The sequence below is a fragment of the Crinia signifera genome, chromosome 1 (genome assembly GCF_055691185.1).
Source record: "Crinia signifera chromosome 1, ASM5569118v1, whole genome shotgun sequence".
In the NCBI taxonomy this organism is placed as follows: Eukaryota; Metazoa; Chordata; class Amphibia; order Anura; family Myobatrachidae; genus Crinia; species Crinia signifera.
In genome coordinates, this window is record NC_139217.1 from 233,293,537 (window position 1) to 233,311,241 (window position 17,705).

The 17,705-nt window shown below is 40.8% G+C and overlaps 1 protein-coding gene across 1 annotated transcript; it reads right to left on the reverse strand.

Annotated features, from left to right (window-relative positions):
• Positions 1 to 402: 402 nt before the first annotated feature.
• On the reverse strand, positions 403 to 16,419 carry CIB3 (calcium and integrin binding family member 3). Its single transcript, XM_083179112.1, has 5 exons — positions 16,415 to 16,419; positions 15,723 to 15,834; positions 3,718 to 3,865; positions 2,842 to 3,037; positions 403 to 424 (listed from the first exon to the last, which is right to left on the reverse strand). The coding sequence occupies exons 1-5, from the start codon at positions 16,417 to 16,419 to the stop codon at positions 403 to 405; spliced, it is 483 nt and encodes a 160-aa protein (XP_083035238.1).
• Positions 16,420 to 17,705: the final 1,286 nt, after the last annotated feature.

The window sequence follows — 17,705 nt, forward strand, 5'->3', positions numbered from 1 at the left end:
GATCAGTTTTTGGAAGACATTATCAATGCAGCAGAATAGATGGGTCTTCACATTTTAGCAATGAGGTTCTGTTTATATGGACATGTTATGATTTTGCTGAATCAGCCCTTTTTCTAAAATGTCCTGATTTCCAGATTAGGAATGTTGGAAGTTACTAGAAAAACATAGCTTTAATGGACATTTTTTTGCGGCAGCAGCAGCAGGATGCACCAAATGTTTGGTACAAATTTTGATTCATTGATATTAAAAATTCCATCATTTCTTGTTTCATATTAGTTAGGTGCTACTGGATTTGGCTCAGCTGGTAGACTTGAAACAGAATTGTATTTGTTAGATTTCCACATAAATGTATGTATAAAATTGGACCCATGAAAGGCGAATCTCTCTTTGGTTGTGGAGATATTAAATCCGGATATGAAATGTGCTGTTTAAGAAAAGAAAAGAAAAATATTAGAAAAGTTAAATATTTCTATAAGCCAGTTCTAGATAAACAGGTATACAAAATCCTCCATGACTATTGCTTTATGTCAAATAAGATCATCACTTCCTATTTAGATTTGGACGCTAGGGTGTCTAGTATATTAAGGGTATATCTAGAAAGGGTCAGCTTAAAATTAATAGCAGTGTTAAACTGAAGGAAAACAGAAGTGAAACAAACCAACATTACTATAGAAGGACTGTATTACAACCACAAAACTCAGAATCATTATGTTGCCTTTTCTATCCCTACTTTATTATTATTTATTTAGATGGCACCACAAGGGTTCCACAGCTCCTGACAATACATAGATGAGCAAAAAAACAAAGAAACAAGAAAATAACGATTTACAGTACAAATGCAAATGAGCAGGGGCGGATTGGGATAGATATCCGGCCCAGGAATGGGAGGGGGTTTGACGCTACAGCCCGGGGGAAGCAGGGGTGCTGACGCTACACCCCAGGGGGGGGTGCTGACCATTGCCCAAAACAAATATGGCCGCCGCATATATGCATATAATATATGCATATATGTGGCGGCCATATTTGTTTTGGGCAATGCTGCACTTTGTGACCAGGCTGCGGCCGCTTGGTTCCGGCAGCCCTGGAACCAAGCTAGGCGGCCCAGCCGGAGGGATATCTGGTCCGGCCCACCCGGAAATTGCCTGGTTTCCCGGTGGACCAATCCGCCTTTGCAAATTAGGACAAGTACATGGTAAATAACTGTCAGTTGCAGCAGCGGACAATGACACAATTATAACAATGGCAGAGATATATTCTTAGAAAAGCACATGAGGAGATAGGGCCTACGTATACGTATCCCTACATATGAGATCACCGGACTGTTCCCAGGCAGGGAGTTGTGGGCGAAAGCACCAGAGTCAGCCTATGTAACAACACTTCTAGTGTACTCAAATGTACTCCCCACTTTCTCACACCCACCCATTTTGCTCTCTTGAGACCAAGACATTTATGACTTTATCAAAATAATGATTCCATAATTTCCTCCCTTCTGTGGTCCCCTGCAAAAGTGCTTTTTATCATGTCCTTTTCGTCCCCTTTAACAGTGTACTTCCACCTCACAGTGTGGTATTCCTGTAATATATACCTCCACAGATTGCAAACCTTGCCAACAGTGACCTATGCAGTGTACCCCAGATGGTTTCTCTGTGGGCAGGATGTGCTTCACGTGGCTGTTTCCATACACTGTATATCATACTACTACACAAGCATCCGCTTTCCTATATATGCATTGGGTCCTTATATGGCTCAACCACCACAGTGTAACCTTTCATAGTGCACCCAACATGGCTGACTCATCTGGTACAATTGTGGATGGGAAAAATACATGGACCTAACTGTGTTATAGGGACCCTACTCTACATTGCAATCACACCATTTTGTGTAATTTCTTCTAGGCAGTGCTATTTTTCAGCAAGAAATATCAGGAACTCTCATTAAATATGACATAATCAGGAACCGGGTTCATGAACCTGTAATGATCCAAAATGTACTTTCCATAAAATAAGCTTTATTTTAAAGTTGTTTTTGAGTGATTTATTTGGTACTTGTGACTTATCTGGGCGCCCGATGTTGAAATTGTATGCCAGTACCCTAAGCATGCGATTTGATGCGATTTGATGCGATTTCCCTTGAAATTCCCTTGAAGAGAAAATCGCTGTTGCATTGTATGCTATTGTATTGCATGCGATGCGATTTGATGCGATTTTAATATGTACAGGCACCCAGATGCCTGTTTCATATGTGAAATGGACCCCCAGACCCCATTTTTAATTGTATACCCACCCTGATGGCTAAATGACCCACATTGTTAAAGCCACCCTACTATCAACGCCAACCCGAAGCGTGGCGAGCGCAGCGAGCCCGCGAGGGGCGGCGGTACGCGTCCTCCGACCTTTTCATACCCCCACAATCCTCGTCGGCAGTGCGGATGGTCTTTCCTACATAGCATAAATTGCATGGGCAAAAAAGTAAATAAATGACATGTGTGGCCTGGCATGTTAACACATGGCGAATTTTGAACACCTGGTCACTATGGGGGTGTTTGAAGGTTTTACATACAACCAGATTTTTACAAGTGGGGTCTCCTTATTTTTCAACTAATCCAACACTGGGATCATCCAGCAGAAGGGTAATGCCATAGCACGATGAGACACATGACATGATCTCCCTGCAATTACATTATACGGCTATAAACTGGTAACCCCAGGGCTGGAATTCCCTGGAGACCTCCCCAACATGGTGGGGTGTGATTGTGATGGTTGTGATTAGTATCCTAATTACACATACATTGTACCAATCTCTTACAGCATCAATATCTCACAGTAATATATTTTATGGTACCTCAGAAAGTCTGGCGCTCTAACAATCATATGCTGGAAATCTTCCAAAGACAGCTTTCCATCATTGTCTACGTCCGCTTCATCTATCACCTTCTCACACACCAGACACACTTCCTCTGGTGTCAACTCATTCCGGGTAAGTTTGTTCAGTGTCTTCTCTAGGTCTGATTTACATATGTAGTCATCATTATTGAAATCTGGGAGACAAAATAGAATAAATGGAAGGGGGAAGCAGACTTTGGGATTTCTAATATATAGACAAGGCATGCAAAGAGACAGGTTAAGAGATAACGTTGACAGTGTTGTAGGTAGGCTGTAAAATGGAGACCAGATGCCATATGACCAGTGAGCTTTCACATGGGCCCCCCTCTGCTCTATGACCCTGTGACTTACTTATCCTCTACTTTATAACATGAAAAAATTATCATAGGGAATAATAACTTTTCTAAAAATGAAATAAGCTCATGTCCTTCATTCTGTGGGCCCCAGATGTGGAACTAAGCCATGTTTAGGCTGTAGGTTAGAGATATGAGTGGCAGGCAGAGGGCATATGGCAAGGACGGAATGCCATGTGGGGAGTATATGTGGCACATAGATTACATAGAATTTCATGGCAACTAAAATCCACATGGCCTTACACACTAGTATAACTTAATTACACACACACACACACACACACACACACCATACATACTGATGCTAACCTACAGTATCTTGACCTGAAGCATCGGTCCCCTTCTCATTTGGTGGTCAACCAGAATAAGGTTCATTATGCAATACATTTGTGTATCAATGCCTATTGCCCTATAGATTGTAAGCTTGCTGTCTGGAAATACTCAGTTTGTTGTAAATACATAATGAAAAATGTCAAACAAACCATATATTTTGAATGCATAGTAAGCTTTAAGGTCACGCGGAGCCATTTCACTAAGCACAGAGAACATGTCTAGAAAATCATCCAGTGTCATATTTCCATCCCCATCCTCAGAGAATACTTCAGCTATCCGCTGGCGGAATGGGTTATCCTGAAACGAAATATACATTTGGTTATTTCAACTAGGCCAATACAAACCAAGGCTATCCATAATGTATGTATATGTCAGTTTGGGGGCGATTCAGACCTGATGGCTCAGGTCCGTATTCGCTCCCCCGGCCGATGGTGTGGGTTTGTGCATGCATGAATATGCACACGTGCAAACTCAGGATAGAAGGTTCGCTCTGCAATGTGGGTGTGCATTCAGCAGGGCAGCTTTTACCTGCTTGCAAGGCAGCAAATATAAGCAGCCTAGCGAGCAGGTCTGAATGAGGCTCTTCTGTTATTCATATTGTACAACTAGTGATTCTGACACGCCATTCACCAGAACCATTTAAACTTTCTCTCCCACTCGCTCCTGGCCTCCCCCCCATTCACCTCCGCTCTTCGACACCTATAAACTTGTCTAATGCATCACAGCAAAAGGATACACACACACACATGTGCTCCTGAGCTCCCACTGCGCATGTAGAAGATGGGACAGAAGTCCATTAATATCTTTAATATTTATATGTATACTGTAACATTCCCCAGTGTTTATCTGTATGTATTCAGCATTTTGATTCATTCTGTGTTTTACTTTTGTAATTTTTTTTTTTATCTGTTTTATGAAAATACATAATATACAAATTTGGGCACAGCATACAACACTGTTCTAAAAATGGGGTTGCTCTATTGGTGCCAGCTTCTGTTTCTTTACAGATCCTTTCAGAGAGATTTGATAATGATAGGAGGTATATTATTTTAGTGAGTCAATTGGAACATCAAGTGGTGACCAAGCCGTTTTTTATTTTCATATGTTATTTGCTCAAATTCCAAAATGATGCAGAGGTTTGCTACTTGTGGGAGAGGATTTTAACACCATTTTGTCCCCGGATTTAGACAGAGGTATCCTAAATCATCTAGGATGAAAGCCAAGAGAATCTTACAGACTATCGTGGTCTTGCAGAACTGGTGCTTTAAGCTATGACCCACTGGTTAACAATAAAACATTTTTTGATAACTATAGTTTAGTATAATTTATATAATCTCCTAACCCATCATATTCACTTATTTAAACATATTTGGACTCTTGTAATCTTCCTAAATTGTCTAATTCTGCTGTTTCTATGCTTAACTCCCAAATCTCTGCTAAAGAGGTAGACAAGGCTTTGAAATCACAAAAACCATCTTAGGCACCAGGCCCCGATGGCTTCCCAACATCTTATTATAAGACTTTTACCAGACTATTGTCCCCTCATTTGGTCTCTCTGTTTAACAAGATTATGCAGGGAGACCGATTTCAAACATGATTTGCTGGTGATCCCAGCACCAATTATAGACCAATCGCATTACTAAATGCTGGCATTAAATTATTTGCGAAGGTTATAGCTAATAGGTTGAACATATATTTATTACAACTCATTCACCCAGACCAGGTGGGCTTTGTCCCTATGAGCACTGTAAATCCCTTATTCAAATATCCGTTATCCAAATTATTCCAAAAACCATACATTCCAGAAGGTGAAAAAAAAAATTCTTGCTAAAAGCACTACTAGGGACATCTGTATTTTACCATATTCAATATAAAATACTTCTACTCACATGTAAAGCTATTAACCATACTGCACCAGCATATATCTCTTTACTTATCACAAAATATCTTCCATCTCGACCGCTACGCTCTGCATAAGATCTGCACCTCTTTTCTGCACGGATCACTAGCTCTCATTCACTATTACAGGACTTTCATCGGGCTGCTCCCATCCTATGGAATGCCCTTACACACACACACACACACACACACACACACACACACACACACACACACTAAGACTCTCCACTAGCCTCCAAACTTTCAAGCGTTCCCTGAAAACTCACCTCTTCAGGCAAGCCTATCATATTTATGTTCTACAGGCATAACCCTCTGAGGCACTTGTATTATATAGCTTTTCTTCTGGACCTGCACCTTGGTGGGACTGCTATGCTATTACTGGTGCCTGTCCTTGTGTTTCCCTCCTATGTTCCTATAGATTGTAAGCTTGCAGCAGGGCTCTCTTACCTCCAAGTCTGTCTGTTGTTACCCAGTTTGTTTTATCATTGTGTACTATTGTAAAGCGCAACGGAATCTGCTGCGCTATGTAAGAAACTGTAAATAAAGAAATAATAAATATATCTGGTGACTTTGCCCGTCAAAATTTTTCAGAGACTGCGCATCATTTTGAATATACGCACTTAAAGAGTTTTATTCAGTCCACAAGTAAGACACACAAAATCAGGTGCCATTTCTATTTTCTGCTCTCTTTTAAATACTCAACCAAACACATATAAAGAATCTTTTTAAAGGGCTTGGGAAACAGACTTTGGGATTAGTATAGAAGAGGAGGACTGAACAGATATCCGACTAAAGCCATGTACACAGGGGCCAATTCTTCTAAGCAATTTTGACTACATCTTCAAAACTGCTTAGAAGGTTTGCCTTAATCACCCCGTGTGTACACAGTGGTCAGTAGCGTCGCTATCGCCCAGCCACACAGAAACTGCAAGCAACAATATTTTGACTAGACACTGCAGTGTCTATTCAGCTGTACATGTGGGCTGCTTCTAGGGATGGCCATTTGCTTATCTCTGGCAGCAACATCGCGATTAGTCAAAAATGCTTAGTCAAAATTGTCCAGTCTCCAGCCCATGTATATACCCCTAAGGATAGCTAACTCTTCTATCAACACTAACATCAAAGAAAACTATTTTGAAGTTTACTCAAATTGGTATCTATCCTGACAAATTAGCTTATATTTTCCTGACATCTACAGACCTTTTCTGGAGGAACTGTGGGAATAAATTCACTTTTATGCATATTTGGTAGGAATTTCCCTTGATGTCTACTTATTGGGATGAAGTTCTCTCTGGCTTGTAGCATGATCAATCTCATCTACCCTAAGGATCTGATTGATATCAGATAAGCCTCACGATAAACTACTGTATCTCCATATTTTTTACTGCAGCTAAACTTCTCATTGCTACACAGTGGAATCAGCCTTCTGCTCCTTCAATGCCAGCTTTAGTATATAAAGCCACTCAATTATTAGGCGCTAATTCAAGAACTAAATGAAGATACCGGTGATTAAACAACTTCAATTAGTACAAGACCAAACAGGAAGATGGAAGCTCTGCGCTGAGTTTACTACTCACACCATGTATGAATTCAAACTGCTTCTTTAATTAGTAAATAAAATATATTTATTCCAGTAATAATAAAGATAATTTGTTATATTGGCCACCACAAATAGAAAACATACATCAAATGCATAAAATATCAAATATATAAATATTAACCATATCAAATTGTCTTTATTATTACTGGAATAAATATATTTTATTTACTAATTAAAGAAGCAGTTTGAATTCATACATGGTGTGAGTAGTTAACTCAGTGCAGAGCTTCCATCTTCCTGTTTGAGCTTTAGTATATAAAATATAGTACTTGGCATTGATTAAATATATTACTGCTATTCTTCATGATATAGTTGCTAAATATCACACTGTCTGGGACCAGTGGTTTTCTCACTTCCCTGGTATGACTTAGTCCTCCCATACCTTAGTCCGGCTTGTCATAAGGACAAGTCGCACCTGATTGTCCCGGCAGCTCCCCGGGAGGGATCACATGCGATGGCACTTCATGTGCCAAGTTTTGCATGTGATAAATCACATGCGATTTATCACATTCAACTCCCGGGGAGCTGCAGGGACAATGGGAGCGGGGGACAGCAGCGGAGATATGCCCACGACCAGAGAACGGGCGGGCGGGGGCGCAGAGAGCCGGGCAAGAAGCTGCTGGGCAGGGAGCAAGGGGGGTGGCGCAGAGTACCAGGGAGCCGGGCAGGAGAAGACGCTGCAGCGGCAGCGTGAGTGGTGGGAACAGAACAGGACTTTCCCCCCAAAAAACCATACAAACGCGTAGGAAGCCATTTATTGGCTGAGACCTCTCTCAGCCAATCAGCGATTGGCTGAGAGAGGTCTCAGCCAATAAATGTCTTCCTATGCATTGCCGCTGCAGCGTCTTCTCCTGTCCGGATCCCTGGTACTCTGCGCAGCCCCCTGCTCCCACTGATGGCAGCAGCTTCCTCCTCTGCCCGGCTCCCTGCCCTCCGCCCGGCTTTGGTAGGTCCCCCATTGCAGGGGAGCATGGCTCCGGGCAGCACATAAGATTTAGCAAATCTTATGTGCAGCCCCTCCGACCTCCCGACTCCGATCCGATACGCACGGGGCCGCGCATCGGGTCGGAGGGGATGTCTCCATATGCAATTTGAGACGATTTCACGGCAAAATCGTGCCCAAATCGCATAGTGTATGGGGGCCTTTAAGGTTCATACACCCTGGGCGACTATGTCCAGTGTATATGGACAGCGATGATGAAAATCATCGCTACGGGCAAAGCCGCTCAGTGCATACACACTGAACGGCTTTCTCCCTGCCCGGCACCGACGGAGGGGGGAGGACGGCGTTGCATAGCGGAGCGCTATGCAAAGCTGTCCTGAAAGCCGCTCATCTGCTGATATAACCAGCAGATGAGCGGCTTTCCCGGCGATGTTGCGGGAGCACGCAGTAGTACTCACCACTCATCGACGGGCCATACACACTGGGTGGCTTTGAGCTGAAAGCCGCTCAAACCTGCTGTTTTGAGCGACTTTTAGCTCAAAGTCGCCCAGTGTGTATGGGCCTTTACATGCCTCTCTTAATTATATTTTTTGTTGTTTTTGTTTTAATTTTACTTGCATATGTGTTTTTATGTGCTATTTTTATTTTTTTATTTCTCAAACTTGTGTGTTAGTGGTCATCTAGTATCCCCCCCAATTTATCTGGGTATTGTTAGGGTAAATTGAGTGAGGAGAGTTGGGTAATAGATAACAGTGAAAGTTACATTTCTAAAAGTTTTCCTTTACCTATACAGAGATAGATTTCTTAGTGACCTCCGGTCTAATTTCAGGACAATCCTCAGGGGACAGAATGTCACCCATGTCTCTTTACATGTGCAATTCATGGGCTTCGTTTTGAGTATGATTATAGGAGAGTAGCAGTTGATATATAAAAGAGATGAGGTCCTTAGTAGTCTGGGAGTGCCTACATAAAGTTTCCATGGGTACACAAGTGGGGAGAGAAGAGTCTTTCAGGAGGATATGATAGAAATGGTGAATCTGAAGGAACTGGTACAATAATTGAAGGGGAGTCCCTAGACTACAAGCTAGCCAGGTCAGGTGAGGTACGTAGAGGCATTATATCTAAAGGGAAAGGAATATTTTGATGGGTCTAAGAGTGGAACAACCTGTGATCCACCCCTTGGGGGAATGCCAAATTATTCTGAAGAAGGGTTGACAAAAGATTGAAGAAACAAAGCTTATAATGTTTAATGTTTAATACAAACATTGTGTGTGCGTATAGCAACATTCATGGTCGGCAACAAAGAAATTATAATAGGACAGCTTGGGAATTAGAACCATAGAAGGTTGGACATGGAGTAGGGAGATAAAATATCAGCTTCAATGGAAAGGTTGTGTGTCATTGTAACATAGGAGGTTATTCTGATCGGAGCGGCCAAACGTGCGTACGTTCACTATTAACGTACGCTCTCCGTACGCGGCCGTTGGGGTTAAGTCCACCCACAAATCAGCCGCATACGTACGGGCAGAAACAACGTCGAAGGGGAGTGGCGTACAATTGAGCGTACGCCAACGTACACGGACGGACCAGCCCTTACACTCCGACAACTGGCGTACAACAGAGCGTACGCCACCGTTTACGGACGTCTCTCGTCCGTCTTCCCACCGACTTCTTGCGGCTATCTGAGCGTACGCAAGCTTGCACGGACGGGTCCCTATTGATTTCATTAGAAAACTCAGCTTATGTCACCGCTCGTGAGAGTGAGCGTACGTCCGTGCACGCTGGCATACCCTTCACATATATGGACCTGCAAATCTTGCCTTTCAACTACAATTCTGACAATTAATTAATTATTCTAATTGTTATTCAATTATTGTTTTCTATTAACTCAATTGAAGATTGTGTGCAAAATAGTGGGCATGGCCTTAAAACATTGCTGAAACATACTTTGTAGGTGTTAGATGTGGTTTATGTTATTGTATCATAAATACAAAACCTATGTTTGTATTAGAGTGAACACGTTGACACATGTCGACTTGTGTAGATTGAGTGTGCTACTGTGTAAAGTCTATGAAAGCACGTAGTGAATGTGTATAACTGTTTAACAAATACCTACCTTAGCATATATAAGCAGGTCTTAAAAAGATTCTTACCTTAAATTAAACAAACCTTTAAATGTAGAGAAGTATAGAAAGATAAGCTTCCAATGTGTTTGAGTGCTGTGTGTGGCTTGCAGGTAGTGAAATCATGGTTTGGACTTAATAGACTGCAGCATTGCTTATTACATTCAGGTGTATGTGTTTGAGTAGTAATCAGCGTAAATTAGCAAACCCAGGCGCACGCTGGCATGCGGTATCTGTAGGGGTGGTCTGAGCTGGCGGTTGGCGGGCGCCTGTTTTGTGTCCGAAATGAACGGTGCTTTAGGCGATCGTGCGGTAGTAGCACCGTTCATTTTTGGTGCACACCCCCATGTACGCCCATATTTACGCCCATTTTCCCTCATTATTTCGGCCGCTCCCCTCATCACGCCACTATGCCGCCCCCAATGCCCGTACTCTCGCGTACAGGTTTTTTCGCACGGAGAGACCCGTCCGTAAGCGTTGTGGAGTTTTCGCGCCTGCGCATTGGCGATTGTACGCATGCGCAGATCATGAAAAACCCCGGAACGTACGCGTATGGGCCGGCCGCACCAACCAGAATAAGGCCCATAGTAACTAAGGTTGAAAAATTATGTTAGTCCATTGCGTTCAACCTATTTGACTTGTAACTACTGAGTTGAGTAAGTCATAGGATTCCCTTAGTGGCCAAACATATATCCAGTTTTGATTTAAATTCATTAACAGTAGTTGCTGTAACCACCCTCACCGGCAATGAGTTCCAGAATTTTACTGCTCTAATGGTGAAAAATCCTCTTCTTAATTCAGTACGGAATTTATTTTCCTTGAGCCTCAGTACATGCCTGTTAGTGAACAAATCATCACCCAGTTCCTTATGATTCCCAATCCTGTATTTGAACATACTAATCATTTCACCTCTCAACCTCCATTTCTCCAGTGAAAACATATTCAGCTTGGTTAACCTATCTTTGTATTCTAGTCATAGGCATGCGCAGCACATTTTATTAGGGGTGCACTGTCAAAGGAGTGTGCATAGCTCCACCTATTGGGCTTCTCTAACACCGCCAATCAGGCGTGTCTTCCATCATCTATTGGCACTCGTTACAATATAAAAAGTCTCTCAGCCACACCAAAATCTCCTGCCTATTTCAGTTTTAATACTCCAATTACTCTGTGTAACACTACATGAAAATACAGTCATAAACATATATGGATGACGCAGGTGTTTAGTGATATGACAATGGTCTAGTACAATTAACAATGCGAACACACATATGATTGATTGATGGACGCTTCTTTAAATGGAATACAGTTCTAAATTCAAAAGTCTTTGATTAAGGGTATTGCTGGTATTGTTAGCAACAGAGGTGTTCATAAGGGTGGGACACAGCATTAGGGAGTGCCTGTGCACCCCTAACACTCAATGTGCGCACACCTCGAATTTTAGTGATTTGAGATCTTTTACTAGCTTAGTCACCCTTCTCTGTACCTGTTCCAATGAATTGATGTCCTTTTTAAGGTGAGGTGCCAGAACTGAACACAGTATTACAAGTGTGATCTCACCAATGCCTTGTAAAGAGGCACTATCACATTGGCATGCCTTGAATCCATTCCCCTTTTAATGCATGCCAGTGTCCTGCTTTTGCTGCTGCACTTGAGCAGTGTGCACTATTACCCAATGTTTCTTCTATGATGACCCCCAGGTCTTTCTCTACAGCAGAATTCCCTATATAAACTCCATTTAGCCTATAAGTAGCTTGTTCATTTTTTCCCCATAATGAATTACTTTACATTTATCAACGTTAAACTGTATTTTCCACCTTTCCAGTTTAATTAAGTCACTTTATAATTTATCCGCATCCTCACCTGAGTTAATTTCCTTACTCAATTTTGTTTAATCTGCAAATTTTGCAATTTTACTCACTATGTCACTTCCATATCATTAATGAATATATTAAATATTGAACCTTGTGGGACTCCACATTGGACCTTACCCCAGCTGGAATGTATGCCAATTACCACCATGCTCTGTCCCCAATTTTACAACCAGTTTTTAATCCAATTACAAATTTTATCTCCTAACCCTAAATTACTTAGTTTTATTAATAACTTTTTATGAGGCACCGTGTCAAAAGCTTTAGCAAAATCAAGAAGTATTACATCAACAAATTCCCTATGTCCAGCCCCCATACTGACTTCCTCATAGAAGCTAATTAAATTAGTTTGACATAATCTATTTTTGACAAACCCATGCTGAGCCTTACTTATCACCTTCTCCTGTTCTAAGAAATTTTGGATACTATTTCTTATTCCTTCTAATATTTTTCCCACAATGGATGTAAGGCTGACCGGCCTATAATTTTCAGGGTTAGTTTTGCTACCTTTCTTCCATGTTGGTTCCACGTTAGTTATTTACCATCCCCGAGTTTATTGATTCCTCGAATATCAGATATAATGATAGTGCTATGACAGAACTCAATTATTTTAGTATCCTAGGGTGTATTTCGTCCGAGCCAGGAGATTTGTTACTATTTACGTATTGTACCTATTTTTGACTATTTCCACACTCAAACATACAGTTTGGGAGCAATCAAGAGCCAAGCATTTAATCTGTGGGAGATCTTCTAAAGATTCTTCCCTTGTACTGTCCAGCAGCATATTGTGTAATGGTCAGTGACTATGTTCTTGTATATCCTATATTAATGTTTGTGAGTAAAAAATAATAAATAGTAAAGAGAGAAAATTATATATTTATGTGCATATTTCGTGTGTACATTTTATTTTCAATATGATGTGTATTTAGTGATCCAAATGAATTAAAAGGTCATTTCATTAGTTACTGTGTTAAATATAGCTATGTGATAGGTTTGCTATATTATTTTATAATTCTCATTTTCTTATGTGATGCCATTAGTGTCTATTTGTGAGTGCATTATGTATCTTAGCATATCAATTCTTAACACAAAAACAAAAAATATCAAAAAAGGTTAAATAAATAAATAAACAAACAAAAAATATATATTTCTATATCTTCCCTTTAAGTTTAAACTTATAATTATCATCATATTATTATATTTATTTTCCTTGACTCTCCCATATATACTCATAACCTCATATATACCCGTATATATACAGTTCCAATTATTTAAGCAATGGACTCCAAACTCTTACTATTTTAGAAACCTTTATCCGTCACTTATTTATTTATTAGTAGGATTATTAAGACCATATACATCAGGCATATCCAGTTATAATCTAGAAGAAGGGGTGTCTGTTCCCAACATCGAAGTGTTCCATCTCTCCCATTTTTAAAAAAATATATTTGATATGAACCTCTATTCTTATACATAATTCTTTCATGCCCAGATACCTCATTGACCAACGTCCTCCAATGATATATACAGTATTAGGAGATTCTGGTGCCAACCATTTTCTAGCTATCAGGACCTTGGCTAGAGTAGTGAGGCATAGGACATATTGATATATAGCTGAGGAGTGTGTTTCCCCTAAATCCAGTCCAAATATACATTGGCAAACTGTAAATTCAGGGAGAGACGGTTCAGTATGTACTATATCATTCCATACCTTAGTCCAATACTCATGTATTAGTGGACATGACCATAAAACATGCCCGAAATCCGCTCCCTCTATTCCGCATTTTGGACAGGTGGAGTCGGATCTCAGATTTGCTCTATAGAGAGATATGGGGTACGATATACCCTATGTGTGATATAAAAGTGTATCTGCTGATACCAAACACAGGGGGTAGTATATTTGGTAGAGCTTAGTATTTGGGTCCATTGTTCATCAGTAAAGTCCCCTAAATCTAATTTCCATCTTTCTTTAAGCAAGTCAAATATATGTAAATTACTTCGACTATTGAGTTCGCCATAAATTCTAGAGATTTGTCCCCTAGATCCCAATCGTAATAAAATATTTTTTATCGGAGATGCATACAAATCAATATGGGCCCTTCCAAACTGAGTCTGAGTAGCACTTCTCAACTGAAAGTACTTATATAGTGACCTATTAGAGATATCAAATGCTAGTTTTAATTGGTCAAATGTTTTAAAGGTTCTCTGTACAAAAAGCTGCTTCACCCCACAAACTCCAACTTTTATCCAAAAGGTATCTTGTGACAAAGTCAAAAATTCCTTAAATGAAGGATTATACCACAGTGGTGAATCCTCCTCTAGTTCTTGCCATTCAATGATCTTATGTGTCATACGCCATATTAACACAACTTGTTTGAGATAAGGAGGGAGTTTGAAAACAGAAAAACCGAATAACAAAAATTATATGGGTGTATGTGGATATTCTACCCATTGCGAGAAGAATCCCAGAGTCCCATCTTGTTTAAACGCTTTGAATGCCCTCTTTTTTTAGCTATTTCAAATTTGACTTTGCTCTTAAGCCACCTTTTAGTAGTATCCATACCTCTAAATAATTCCTTCCAGTTTATAGCCTTTAAGGACTCCTCAAACTTACCAAAGTTTGCTTTTCTGAAAATTAAGGACCTAATTGCTCCAATATAATTATCTTTGTTAAAATTTAAATTAAAAGTGATCATATTGTGATCACAGTTCCCCAATGTCTCCCTTATTGTATACATGTGGTGAGAAGTACCGCACAAAAAATATTTTTTGAGATCAAATACAACAATCCTGCCTGAGGTGTGGTATTTCTTGAGATACATTCTGTGTTATCATTGTGGATATGTTTGATTCAAACATCCACAAAATATACCATTATGCCATGCCAACTGGTGTAATACTACCAGTGCCCCAAATCTATGCATATGGATTAGATTGATATTATTAATGATCTAGTATACAACAGATTGTACAGCACTACTGAACACTCGTAGCCAGTGGCATATCTATAATGGGTGCAATGTGTGCGGTGCAGTGCTCTAGCGCTCAGACTTCACAGCGCAGCGGAGGTTCATGCATGCACAGTAGGGTCTAAACCAGGCATGTCCAAACTGTGGCCCTCCAGCTGTTGTGAAACTACACTTTCCAGCATGCCTTGCAATAGTTTTCGCATTCCCTAATAGCAAATATGTGGCAAGGCATGATGGGACTTGTAGTTTCACAACAGCTGGAGGGCCATAGTTTGGACATGCCTGGCCTAAACAATAGAGCGCTCAGACCCTAGTGCTTCCAACACAACTCCCAACAGAGAGGAGGGGACCTTGCCGAGAAGGCTGCACACGGGCCTCCTCCTCTCTTTAAATGCCCCTGCTTGTAGCACCATATAAATAAAAGATAAAGAATGATGATATATTAATAATAATAATAGGGTAACATTTTCCGTTTACTATAATATTTTTGTGATCTGAAACATTGGAAAATAAACTTTATTGTGTGGGTTCACTCTAAGAGCAATAGGTGAAGTAGAGTGCAGATTACTGCATAATGTGTAACTGAGATGGTACAGTAGTTTAAAGAAGAACTTTGGTCATTACTGTGTATTATGTTAGGCATCAATTATCTTCCCAGTCCTGCAAATTAGCACATGATAAATTATGAATGAGGCACAGGATTAGAGTGACACCTGGCAACCTTTGCAGTTATTGCTTCTGTCATGCTTTACCTTGAGTTCTGGCATGCTGCCTATTAGTTCATAAGGAATCCTCACATCTGGTTTATTTGTGTAGTCATCTGGAACAAGTTGTGGTGCCAAGTCTCTGTACCTGTGGAAAAGCCTGAAAGGTGAAAAAAAAAATTAAAAGTTGACCAATAAACTCTAGAAGACATTCCTTTTTTTTTTTTACCAAAACCATTCATATAGGAAAATATAGGGCCTATACAGGTAGTTTAGGATTTCCCAGCCATTTCCATGTTTTCCTTGTCATTAAAATGCAAATGCATCCAGTGGCATCTGTAGGAGATAAATGCAGTCTATTTGCATATGCGATGAACCGAGTCCTGCACCTGAGGGTGCAGCCTTTAATTACCATCGCAACTTGCCATGTATTTAGGCATCGGTGAGTCTGAATAAGCTGAAGCAATTTTAATGGCAATAACGCCTTGTTCTGATACAAGTTATCTTGCATGGTGTTTGGCACGCAAATGGAGGAATTTCTGGATAAACCTAAAGTCGCTATGAAGGTTGATGTTCGCAGTTTATATAATCAGTTCTCAATATGAAAAATACAAGCCGAGCATAACTAGATATGGAAAGTAAGCCATTTTATTTACTATCTGTCGGTTATAGGGCCTTTTAAATTGGCAATAGGCACAAAAACTAAACAATGTCAGTGAACAGTAGGTTCATTTACATACGTCATGAAACTCTGGGGTCAATGGTTAAATCCTGTTATCTTTACATTTTGGTTTACTTTAATGTATAAAGGTCCACACACAATGGCAATTTTGTCCAGTGTGTATGCTGACCGATAATGGGAAAAAAATAGATGGGCTGAAAAATGCTCAGTGCATAGACAATGAGTTTTAGTGATTTTTCCCAGGGATGGATGATTTTCCATAGCAGGATGCTATAGAAAGCTGTCCACCCAGTCGCTCATCTGCTGTTAATACCAGCAGATGAGTGGCTGGGCCAGCGATGATGTGCGAGTACACATCAGTCCTCATCACTGCCCCGTACACACTGGGTGGCTTTCGAGCTGAAAGCAGCTCAAACAGTAAAACTCAGCTGCTTTCAGCTCAAAGTCGCCCAGTGTGTATGGGCCTTTAGTTTGGTTCTGCATTGTTATATGTGAAAAAAAAAGGACGTCTTGTCATCCAGCTCTGTATTTGTTACCTGAGGAAAGGGTTGTAACATCATTTGTGAATTTGTTTTAAGTGACTGTGTGGAAATATGCAAATATTACAGCTGCTATGATTTTTATTAAGATTAAACCACCAAAACCAAAAACATTACTTTCTGTCTAACCCTCTGGTTGCACAACATGGGCGCTGAAAATCAGCAAATATTTGTTCCTGTGTCTCCCCTGTCCTTCTGCATCAAACCCCCCCCCCCCCCCCCCCCCAGGGTACATCTAGTGTATATCTGTAGGCAGTGGCGTAACTAGATACATGTGGGCCCCATAGCAACATTTTGTAAGGGCCCCTAATTATCATCTCATACTGAAAAATGTATACAGCACATGATACTTTGACAGGGTAAGTAGGCCCCTCTCCGCTCTGGGCCCCATAGCAGCTGCACCCCCTGCACCTATGGTAATTACGCCCTTGTCTGTAGGTGCTATATATGTATCTGTTCACTGTTAACTTGTAACCTACCTGGCTGTTGCAAAGCAATCCAAATCTAGTGCCTAATATATGCAAGTATACAGTGGAGGTTTTTACCTATGGGCTGCAGGGCTGCAGCTCCCACAGGTAAAATCCACCACTGTAGTGAAGCCAGATGCAGTCTGTGAGACTGCTCTGGCTTCACTGTGACTGGCAGTGACTTCCAATTGGAAGTACGACATGCCAGTCACAAAGGCAGTCCCATTGGGAGGTATTCCCTCCCTCCAGGACGACTTTTAAGCTGCCGTGCAAAAACCGCTATTGCGCATGCGCAGTACCTATATCGGTACTGCACACACGATGGTCCCGGTGCCTATCATTT